The sequence below is a fragment of the Athene cunicularia genome, assembly GCF_003259725.1.
Source record: "Athene cunicularia isolate RWA chromosome 2 unlocalized genomic scaffold, athCun1 chr2_part2, whole genome shotgun sequence".
NCBI lineage: Eukaryota > Metazoa > Chordata > Aves > Strigiformes > Strigidae > Athene > Athene cunicularia.
The window spans coordinates 7,924,354-7,936,575 of NW_020799096.1; the positions used below are offsets into that span (position 1 = coordinate 7,924,354).

Here is a 12,222-nt window from a genome sequence, read left to right on the forward strand (position 1 = left end):
CAAGATAATGGTCTAGATTGGGGTGGCTGGATCTCGGCAACAAAGGCAGCCAAACCCCTTTTCCAAAGCCCTTTCCCATGGCCAGCACTGATGCAAATGATTTGCTGTAAGTAGGCTTTGCTATAGCACTGGCTGCTTTCTAGCCTCCACAAAAAGTAGATCTCACATGATTGTATTCATCCACACAGCTGTTCTTCCTTCAGAAAACCATTCCCCTCTCAGACCCAAGGGAAGAGCAGAGCTCATCAGTCAAACAAAACCTCCCTTAATAATCTGAGCCACAAAAAGTATCCCAGGCTACTCCTCAAAACCACTATGCATATATACATAAACAGTCAGAGTCATGATGAGCTACTTCCAGGACAAACACTTTCCACATCACGTAATCCAGAGCACAGCCCCACCTGATCAGCATACAACTTCTCAATGTATCTATCTGGTCACATAAATTATTCCAGGACCATCATGTAGTTAAAAACAGAGGTGTTTAGTAACAGCTTACTAATCACAACCTGTTTAAAAACAACCACCCAATTTGCCCCTTCCCAAATCCTCACAAAAACTGATATCACCTTTTTGTACTGCAAAATAAATGTTTAGTCTGCCTAACTTCACTCAAAAGAAACAGGCATATCATCAAAAGTCCTATCTTTTTGAATCTGAAGTTTCTGTTGCTTTATGTGGAAATGCTTGGGATGATTCCCCCCTGCACCTCATTGTTTCCCTGCAAGTAGCTTAAGATTGAAAAAACTTGGATTTTGCAAATCCAAGCTAGTTGGATTAGCTGCATTTGGTTTTGCAAGGCCAGAGTCATTTAGGCTTTTGGAATCTTACATACTATCAATATTCAATGAGATTTTTAAGTGTTAAGCTGCTCCTGAAAATGTGATTTCACAAACTCACGAAGGCTCCTCCAACATTAAGCAGAACAAGACCTATAGTCCTGCAAAACCACGGCTTCTGAATCATTTATTCCAGTTGGGACTTTGCCAAGACTTTAGGGATTTTTCATTCTATTCATTAAGTTAATTTGTTGGGGTAAATAACTAATATTCCTTTCAGATATACATGATAAATCAGAGTATAGGAGAAAAATTTACCAGACTCTGATCAGCAATAATTACACAGCTAAATCCAGTCTCCAATGCCTATTCCCTGAACGTGGGAGTGATACATGGATCCCAAGTGGAAAGTCTGGACCAGAAGTCTAGCCTTTGATTCCCACCTGCTAAGAGCAGGGGGATGTTAGATGGCTCAAATAGCCCCTGGCCTGAAAAAGGTGCTGCTCTTTACTTATCCCTAGGGAAGCGTAAAAGTTGACGTTTTCATTGAGCATTCACAGAAAAAGAAAATTAAAATAAACAATGAAGTCAGATAGCTTGAACTGCACGTATTTCTTCTTCCCAATTAAGAAATTCGACAATTTTGCTCAAGGCATGCAAAACATTTTGGTGCACTCCGAAGCAAAAGTTAAGCTTTAGATTTCCAAGAACAGAGAGGCAGAATGTGGCATGGTTACCTCCATGCTGCTGACATACCCAAGCCCTGGCTATAAAAGCTCTCCTGGCAAAAGGGTCCAAATCCCCTCATGTAAGTAATATATGGCTTGGGCAATCTTGCAGATGCACTTGTATCAGTGCAAGGGGTCACAGCTTCCACACTACTTGGCATCACTCCCCTCTGACCTTCTGGCAGAGTGGTTTACAGGAACAAGTCCAACTCACTCCATGCAAAATCAGCTGCATTAAATCAAACCACTAATTTAAAAGGTTTCTGCTAACCAGCTGGATGCAAATTGAGACTGATCACATTAACTTGTCTGCCAGTGGATCCAAAGGGGCAGTAAATGCTGGAAAGAGAGACATAATGAATACTCTAAATTTTCTTCCAGTGGCACAGCTGGATTCAAAAGAGGGCACCCGTCCTTGGCTTTTGTGCCCTATCAGTATCCTGCCCCTGTCAGCCTTAAGACTCTAAGAAAGTATGAGCAGCATGGGAAACTAGTGTAAGAGAATTTCCAGTTTGGAAAAAAATTAAACTCTGCCTGCATCTGCGGCTCTTCTGGGCAAATCTAGTCAAGAGATGTCTGCAAGCACTCTAGGAGCAAGGAAGAAAGAGTTCATATCCAAATCGCATGAACTCCCTGCTAACCTGGAAAGAGACGGTATCACACTACTCATCAGAAGAAAAACCCCCGAGCCCGTCAGCAGTGTACTCTGGTTATCGGCAATATTCACACTTAACACCAGTTTCAGGTACATGCTCACAACAGAATCGTGGGATATTACTACATCTGAAGAAATCATAACCTCACTATTCACCCGGCCCTGGCCTGGCCCCACTAACTCCACTCAGCTGTTGCTTGCAAAAGCTGCAGGAATGTTACACACAGCTGGCTTTGGATGCTGGGAGCCTGTCTGAAATTTAGGAACAATCCATGGCTGGAAATGACAGTCAGCAATGGGATTTCCTGACCTACTCTCTCCGTAACCAGCCCTGAAATGGGGTCAGCTGACAGATTCCTGACAGCCCTTGCAGAGCAGTGAGAGTTTAATGCTATACATACTGGATTATTGCTGTTAGTTTTACTATCATTATGTTATATATGCTATTTTTACACTATTGTACAAAATCCCATGCCATAGCTGAGCTGATTTCATAAAGCTATGACTCTGTCCTACACCACATTAACTGCCACTGCCAATAAGCTGACAGTGCTTTTTCTGCAATCGTACTGAAAATACCCCTCTGGGCTGAACAGCCTCTAACAAACAGTTAACAAAGTGCCTATTGCCGACAAGCATTTTGCGCAAAACATCACAAGCCAGGAGGCAATTCCAACAGGTGTGAAATCATGTTGAAATTAGTATCAATGGCTTTTTAGTCTTTTTCTAGACTCAGCACACAGCAGCATTCTGCATTCTTCTATAGGAAAGTGGTATCACCTCTGTTAAGTGGGTTTTTCAGACTCAGAAATAGGATGCTTTCCTGAAACTGAATTAAGATTATGGGACAATAAACTTTAAGATTAAAAAATAAATAAATCTACACTACACAGAGGAGTGAACCAACATTTCTTTATCAACATAATTAAAAAAAAAAAAAATCTAAGCAGAGAGGTGAAGTGTCTTTCTCCCTCTCTCTTTTTTTTCCTTTATAAAGAGAACATGATTAATTCTTTCTGTATTTCAAAAGCAACATTTTTCTTAGTGTACGCATTTTGAAATTCAGTGCATACAGTAATGCCATGCATCTGTAAAACAATCCACTCTCACAGAGTGAGAGCTGGAAACTTTGCACAGGAGTTGTATCAGTGTCCAATCTTCACCAATCAAAAACCCAACCAATACCCAAGCTGCAGGCCGGCCCTGACCGGACTTTGTCATTTTAGCTGAATGGTTTGGGTTTTTAATATGCAATGTGAGTTGTAATTGGCTTCTAAAAATCTCATTTCAGTTTAACTCCACCGAATTTAGGAGTTGAAAAATAAGGTTCATAACAAAAGTGTTGTCATACCCAGTAAGAGGTATAATAACGTAGGGCAGTAAATGTAAAGTAAAAGCATAGGCATACTAAGTTACTGGAGATGAAACCCATGGCTATATCCTAAGTCTTCGGGAATGTCACAAGTTAACAAGTTTGGTAGTTTACAGTTATATGCTCACTTCCCCAGAAAAGCCCCCCTGTAGTTAAAAAAGGCGAAGGGATGTGCTGAGTGAAGAAGGACAGTGACACCTCAGTGAAGACAGCCCCTTCAAAGGGCAGTAGTGGTGAGGGAGTTAAAGTGCTACAGAGAGCACAGGCAGGAATGAGAAGTCAGCCCCTGCCACATCCTCTGCCTCTCAAGAGAAGGACTGACTATATGTCAGGAGCTATGGAAAGAAAATGTTGGGCGTCGTCCATGGAGACAGGGAGGACTGGCTGCAGCACAACAGGAAAATTAGACAGTGGAATAGGTGGAGTCTCCTAAGCACCAGTCAGCGAATGAATGCTTTTTCACCTCGCAGAGATGCAGCAAAGCCTTGCCACGTATCACAGAATCACAGACCACCAAGTGGAAAGGTACCTCAAGGATCATTTAGTCCAACCTTCCTTGGAAAAAGCACAGTCTAAATCAGATGGCCCAGCACCCTGTCCAGACGAATCTTAAAAGCGTCCAGTGTTGGGGAATCCACCGCTTCCCTGGGGAGATTATTCCAGTGGCTGATTGTTGTCTAAGTAGTGTATCTATCCACCACATCTCACAAAATCAGTCTCCAGAAAGGATTGAGGAGCTAGCTCCACTCAGATCCTTCAGGGAATGCTACTGTCATCATCCCTGAGCTAGGCCACCCCATTTATTTTCAAACACAAGATGTGGCACTTTGTCTCAATAAACCCGTTGAAAAAAACCCCATCATTATACTTATGCACTGTCAGGTCTCCCTGTAACCAGTCCACAGAAAGGAACAAACTGCACTGAATGTGCTAAAAAAGCTCCCAGTGGGGATACAGGGAAAACACACAGGGTACTCACAGAATCTTCAAAGGACTCCAGAGGCAGGTTACAAAACCCCAACACAAGATCATCGTTCTGAGTCTCCTTGTAGAAAAAGGATCAGGCAACCACACAGAAGAGACCACTCTCTTCCACTTCAACATTGTCCATTAAAAGGCAATTGCTGCTGAAAGTTTCCCACAACAAGAAGCTCTTTTGATTCCAAAATAACTCCACTAAGAGAAATCTTAGCAGTTGTCATTTTTACATTCTGGCTTTACATTCTGGATATTTGACTGGGCAATGTTCAACCAGGAACAAAACCTATTTAAAGTACATGCACAGTACATACTATACATAGATATCAAGGGATGGGAGTAGGTTATGAAACATGGATGCTGTAATGTTTTACAAAAGAAAAAAATCATAGTTCAAAGGTCTTAGGGAAAATGTAACAATGTAATTGAGGTTATGAGGTCATAATCCAGTTTCCCAACTGGACAAATGGTGAGGCCAACAACATCTTAGTTTGTCCTAAAGCAAAAGCTGACTGAGAGGAAGTAAAATAGCCCAACACAACCTTGGTAGTGACTTGGTCTTTCAAAACTGTTACTAAAATAACCCAAACCCTATAAAATCAACCACAAGAACAGTGGAACAGAAGGAGTAATAGCAGACTATACCCTGATCCTGTTTGCAAGACCTGAGGAAGAAGGAAGCCTAACTTGATGTATGCTGTGGTGGTTTGTTTTGGTTTTTTTTTTTAAGAAATGCTAGCTTCATTAGCAGAAGACCCACTAATTAGTGAGATAACCCTACAACACTGCCATCTGCTTCCAGAAACTGCTCCTTCTAGGCAGCATTCAGCACAGATGTTTCAAAACTGCTATAGACCCGGGCTCAAGGTAAAATACCAAGGAAAACAGTACATCATCTTCAGCTTGTTCCCCCACAGCATTGGACAAGAAGAACGAAGTCAACTGGTGTTAGTCCATGTGTGTAAAATATTCAACATATAAGCACAGAAGAGAAAAAAACCCACCACACCAATCTTTTAAAAGAACATGCATCAAGCTTTGTTTCTTTTACAGTGCAGAGGATTGGAAAACCTCCCATTGACTTCATCAGGAGCTGGGCCAGACTCTGAAAATCTTCACATAAAACTGCCATTAAGGCTAAGTTGCATATTGGTGTAAGGCATTTCTGGTTTATCCCCTACTATTTTCCCCTCTCGATCAACTGCACACTTGCAGCACATCATGTCCGAAAAGAAAGCTTAGAAATACAAAGACAACTTCCTGAGGCTTGCAACTGTATTAAACATAACAGTCAAAACTGAACACTAAGAGAATTAACATGTATAAGGAATTACCATATTTTGTTTTATTATGTAATTTTGAGAGGTTTATAACCACCAAAATCTTATCATAAATCATGACAAACAATGGCAAAATGTCACTGGTTCAATGGACTAAGTTAATCCCATACTTCGCAACAGCTGTACTTCTGGTTTTATTACTGCTTCTATGGCTTACAAAGCAAAGCAAAGCTCCAGCAGACGGAAACAACTGTGAAAGGCAGGAATAAGCAGAGAGAATATTGTTACAATTGTACAGCTTCCATATTGCACAATTATTTTCACATTACTCACACTCAAGACAGCTTTCACAGCCATCAGTTTGCAAAAAGCTCAATTCAGTGTTTGCATTTCAACAACTTTATTTCTAAATGAACTCATACTAACTAAAACATCTGAGTATTTCAACCTAAATGTAAAGAGATTAAGACTTAAAATATTTGCTTGACACCATGCGGGTGAAATTAAAAGCACTTTTGAGCTCTTTGATTCAGCGATGTGCCCTGGCTACAACCCAACCTTGCACCACGGCATGAGCAAAGAACAACCTTGCATCTTTGTTTCAATGAGGAGAAAACCTAGGAGCCCAGGTCAAGAGATGACCAGGACTGCTGACTGCAGTGTGGCACCACTCAAACAAGAAGCATCCTTTGTATTTCAGCACCATTTGGTACCCTACTGGTTTCCAAACCAGTCTTCCTCTACCTTTCTTTTCAGTTTTTCTTATAGTGCACCCCAAATAAGAGTGCTGTGTCTTCTACAGTAACACAAAGAATGCAATTTACACAGAAAGAAAAGAACTCAGTAAAGAGCCTGGAAGAAATTCAAGTCCAGCATAAATAGAAGTAATTTTCAAAGGTCTCAACAGTGTGGACCAAACCACCCTCTGTCCCTACATCTTGACATTAAATTGGTTTAAAGTTAAGAGATTTGCTCACAGAGAGATTGGCCTTTCTTACCTTTTGCCACATTTTGATGAAGAACAGCTCCCCAGAAAAATTGAAGAAAACATTGGTGTCGTAGGCATCATCCCCGACGTTAGAGATGGAAATGTTAAGCGAGATGTTCCTCACCGCTCCCAGGGCCAGGTAGGCAGTTCTGTCATCAACACTGTAGGCAGAAACAGTTACACTGGTTTAACTCTGAACAACTTTCACACTCTGGTCCTTCCTTCTTCGTGCTATGAAAGTGTCACAACTCAAATGCTTAAAAGCTCAGCAGTCAGTAATTTAGGAATGTGCTGTATGACCAACGCATGGTGTGGGGGGCTGTACAGGGAATGAGAAGCTCCTGAATCCTGGTTCTGCCACTGCCTTTTGTGACTGTGAGGAAACCCCATGATCCTCATGTAGAACTACTTCATGTGACTTATTGTTAATACAATTTTAGTGAGAATAAAATAGTTGAAGACTGTAAAGTATTTGGAAAGGGGAAGTGCAACAAGTGCAAGATATTATACCCACATTCAAATATACAAGCTATTTCAGTTTGTCTCTCAGCAATTCAAACTTTTTCTAACATTCTAGTAACTTTCTGAAAAATCTTCTTAGAGTTAGGCTATAGATAGAAAAAAAAATGGAAAAGAGGGTCAAATAAAACCCAGGAACTGCTGTAAGTAGAAAAACATATGGAAACTACAATAAACGTCCACTGGATGTGACTAATCTTTCTTCAGGTGTTTATGCTGGACCTAACATGATGGAGTCATCTTCTGTAAGTGGAATATCAAGGGAATAGCTGAATTAAAATAACAGCTATGTATCATGAATCAACACACTATTGTAATATAGCATCACAGATTATGAACACAGACAGACATGCATACATAGGGGCAAATATACATATTCATACACACACATATATTATTTTATATTTACTCATAGTAGGCTGTCCAGAAGAAGAGATAAGAAGTAGGAATAAAGGCTAAGGATAAATCACAAGAAAATACAGCATCAGTGCACAGATCTTCAGGTCTAGGAGCTAAAAGTACGGTAAAAGATAATATGAAATATGCACGCTACAAATGTAAACATAAGTAAAACCAGGGAAAATATCAACTTGGCTACAGTTCCAATAACTGGAATCTAACACCATTCATACATCCTGGAGAAACAGAGACAGTGTCACAGAGAAAACACTAAGTAGCTAGTCAGAAAAGGACAGAGACATCCAGCCACACAGCAGGGAAATATTCTCAATTATTTTCCCTAGGAGGCAGCCAGACCAAAAGAAAAAATGAGACACCTCTGAAAAAAAGTACCCTTGCACTACCCAGCCTGCTGTCACACAACACACATGCACACAGCGGCCCAGAGAAGTCCTTAACTGACCAAGCCACCAATCTCCATGAAGGAATGGCTGTGCCAGGGACGTACGCGTTGGCACATGCTGCTCCTCTGCATACCCGCAACTCTCTGAAAACGGCTGGGCTGCAGGACATGAGCTGTGTTTAAAGGCAGCTTGTCCCTCCATTGCCACGAGCCCTCCTCCGCCAGCCTTGCTCATGGTACTGCAGCCAGAGCACCTGAATAAAAGTGGGGTTTCTCAGAACACGGTGCTTATAAATCCTGCAGCATCTTCTGCCAACCACGGCTGTAGCAGACCTCCACAGGCAGAGCCTGCTGGTCTTCATCTCCCTGTGTCTGCCAAGAAGTTTCTAGATGTGGGTTTGTGAAGGTGTGTAAAGAGACTCAGGCTTTATAGCTGATGGCTGCGGATTGTGAGCACTTTTCCATGATAATGACATAGACAACATTTATAGCACATTTGTTTCCTGTACTTACTTAATTTATGATTATCTTCATTTATTAAGCACAAAATTATGGCTTACAGTTCAACGACAGCTTCTTATGAAGCAGATACAAGTCTCCAAGAAATGTGACTGCTTTCTCACACTTAAAATCAACTGCAGACACCAACTAATCCACTTTGGCCACTTTGCTTTCTAAACATTATAATTTATTCTCATAGTCAACTATCAGTGCAAATAAACATTTGCAAAAGTGTACGCAGAGCAGGATCGACTGCAAAACTAATTTGAGAGGTCCCAATCATTTGAGATGTTGCTCCTTATATACCAAATTAATGGCACAACTATATGAGAGTACTTGGAAGCATTTAACCTTTTGGCCCCAACCTCAACATTTACTGTTGAAAAGCAGACAAATTATGAAGATGCTAAACAATCTGATGGGATTTTCTAATATTCAAAAGCACGTATTTGGAAGCAACGAAATAAAACAACCATTTATTACTGTGGATTATTTCCCATGAACTTTATAGTCTTACTTTTTGCAACCACTCCAAAACTTAATCAGCATTTATCAAACCCATTACCAAAATCTAGAAGTGTCACTTGAGTAAGCAAAAGAAACATACTTATCATACAGGGTTGATACTAAATGCAATGCAAGCCACAGAATCCTTTCTGAATTGGTAGTTTTGAATTGGCACTTTGAGATTTAACATAAAGTCAAGACAATCAAGAATATTTGCCTTATTATTGAATAATAAAAAAGTACTCAGAATGAAATTGTATTCAAACCTAAACCAACAAAAAATGTCAAAATAAACACCATTGGGTTGTGTTACTCCTTTCAAAGCTGTCACTCTGTTAAAAGTTCATCATTCCAAAATGATGTTTATAGCAACATTTTCCTCAGCAGAGAAAACAAACACTTTCTAACAGCACAGTGTAGCTGCTGCTACACAAAATTCACACACTAAAAAAAGTCTGAAAAAGCTCACTGATTTTAGACTGGTAGAAGAGTTCAGTTCTTCCTCTGAAAGGCTATATGACGTTGTGCTGTAAGTCCCGTTTTAAGAGAGCAGCTTTCTGAGTCATTAAATCTGTGTACATCTGGAATGAATCAGGTTCACTTGCAGCGAGAAGAGGATTAGGAATCTCCCCCTTCACAGGGGAGCTCCCAGGCCCTTGTTTGCTGCTTGAGAGAGTAACGTCATGGGGCGCGGACAGCCTGTTGTGGTGCTGGAGCAGCTCTGCAGCCCACCCGTGCCATCCTCCTCCAGTGCCTGCTGCATTGCAAGCGGCCCAGCTGCCAAGTCAAAATACATCAACTAAAGAACTGTTGTCACCCACCAGAAACAAGAAAACAAACTAAAGGCACCACTTCACCTCGACAAGGTATGTCAAACAATTTAAGAAACATAATCAAGCAATAGCTTTCAGTTTATGTTTTGTTGGATGAGAACTATAAAGCCACCAATGTCCTCACCATGACCCTTGTAACCTTGCTCACGTCAAGGAAGAGAAGCTAAAAAGACTCAAAAAAGAAAAAAAAAAAAAAAAAAAAAAAAAAAAAAAAAAAAGAAAAGAAAGAAGAGGAAAAATATCAAGATATACTCAATTGGACAGAACACCACCATCTCATTACATCAGGTACTACACACAAACAATGAACTGAGTGAGTTCTGGGTAGACTGCAGACACATTATATATAGGAAACCACATCTGCGCACACACACAAGTACAGGTACATAAAGGGTGTCAAGCTATCAATGTTTGCATGGAAGGGGAAAGAAGTTTGACATTCAGTACTAAATACCTGCAGCTTTCATTCACATGCCCCAGACTTGCAGGTAACAAGCAGTTCTGAAAATCAGGCTCCAAATTTCTGTCACGGTTTTGCATTCACTGGCTGTGGTACTACACATCAAATGTAAATAGAAATATTTAATGTTTTTCTCTTAAGTGATTAAGAATAGGAAACTAAATTCCAGGATAAAACAAGTATCACGTTTTTTGCATGCTTTAACATTCTTTGTTAATGCCTGCATCACATCATTGCACTATGGTCAGTGAGGGAAGAAAGACCAGCTGGGAAAGGCAAACTGAAAAGGTCTGCAGTATTCATTTCCCCACCCCCCAAGGTGCTGGTGTTTTTATTAACGTGGGTCAGGGGAGACATAATCTGCATTCCAAAAGGTACACAGGGACATATTTCTCGATTTCCTGCACTAGAGAGAATTTTTTAAAAAATTGAAAAAGCATTTAGCACTTCCTCTCAGCCTGTGCACACCATACATAGGGCAAGGAATGTGATGGGGTCGCACTTACCCTGATAGTCTGGGTCACCAAATTTCCCTTTTGTATTAGGAGCCTTTCTTTCCTTACAGCAAATCAGCACCTACGTGGATAAATCACCACTGCTTGATGGAGAGTAGAAGCTACAGCTGGGGTCAGTTAGTCTGAAAGTGGGCAAAAATGCTTCAAACAACTGAAGTCCAATCTGTCCGCCATCTCCATCAGGTGAAATTAAGAGTCCCACCTTTTGCTTTTACATCAGTAAAAGGTGTGACTCAACAACATTGGTCCTGTGACAGATCCAAACAGTTCTTTATTTTCCCCAACCAGCACTGCAGTTGGTCTTTGCATGACATTTGAATACTAATTTTGTCTCCACAGACTCTTTACATCAATCCTGAAAACCTTTCTCCTGATGGGTTTTTATTACAGGCTCCATGGTTCATTGAACTTTGGGAGGAGTTTTGCAAATACTTAAACCTCAAGGGCCAATGAAAAGCTGAAACCCGCTGCTGATCTTCTGGGAATTCATTTGATGTCTCCGAGCAAAACTGAGAGGTAGCAGCTCCATAAAGAAATCCAAATCAAGTAAAAATTTTAAACAATCCCCAGGGAACAAAACTATTGGATTTTTACCCTGCTTGGTTACACTGTCTTGCCATCACGTGTGTGTTCAAGGTTAATTCTCTCCACAAAGTTCACAGCCAACCTAGACTAAGGACTCAGCCAAACACTCAAGATATAGTGGCTTATTCTGCATTAGCTGAGCTGCCGCTTTCTCCCTCTCACACTGAATCCTACCCTAGCAGAGGCATTAAGAGACCTCATGCAGTGGATGGCTGGAGCCTATCTGAGATGCACTAAGCCAGCTATGATAAGCTATCTCTGAGCCCATCAGATCATTTCATTAGTGATCTTTTCTATTTCTGTTTCTCAAGTGGAAACTTTCCAGTGTGCTCTGAGTAGCAGATAACATGAGGTGATGGGAAAAATAATAGAGAGTTTGAGTAGTCAACCAAGACTCTGTGTCAGCAGGGCAAAGTCTGGGAGTAATCTCATACCAATATTGCTCCCTATAAAAACTGAGTAACAATGTATGAATGTTTCCCCACGGAAAGGGACCAGAAGTCCCATATGAAAGAGAGTTTACTGCCGTGAGCCCAAGGCCAAGGTGGGGGAACTGCTCATGCTGACACTCTTCTGGAGCAGAGCTGCCACCTCTAGTGCTTTGGTTCCCATATATATTGCAATTCAAGAATATGGTACAATGTTACCTTTTCCATCTTTCCTACACTTAAATTATAAAAATGAATGTATCTGAGAAGTAAACAAGGGGCGAGGGGG

At 40.8% G+C, this 12,222-nt stretch overlaps 1 protein-coding gene across 1 annotated transcript in view; it reads right to left on the reverse strand.

The window, feature by feature from the left end:
• Nucleotides 1-12,222, reverse strand: part of ITGA9 (integrin subunit alpha 9) — a 217,185-nt gene that overhangs the window by 77,056 nt on the left and 127,907 nt on the right. The window contains exon 17 of the mRNA XM_026843997.1: nt 6,794-6,944. Coding sequence (XP_026699798.1) covers nt 6,794-6,944 — 151 coding nt within the window. The remainder of the gene's footprint in view (nt 1-6,793; nt 6,945-12,222) is intronic.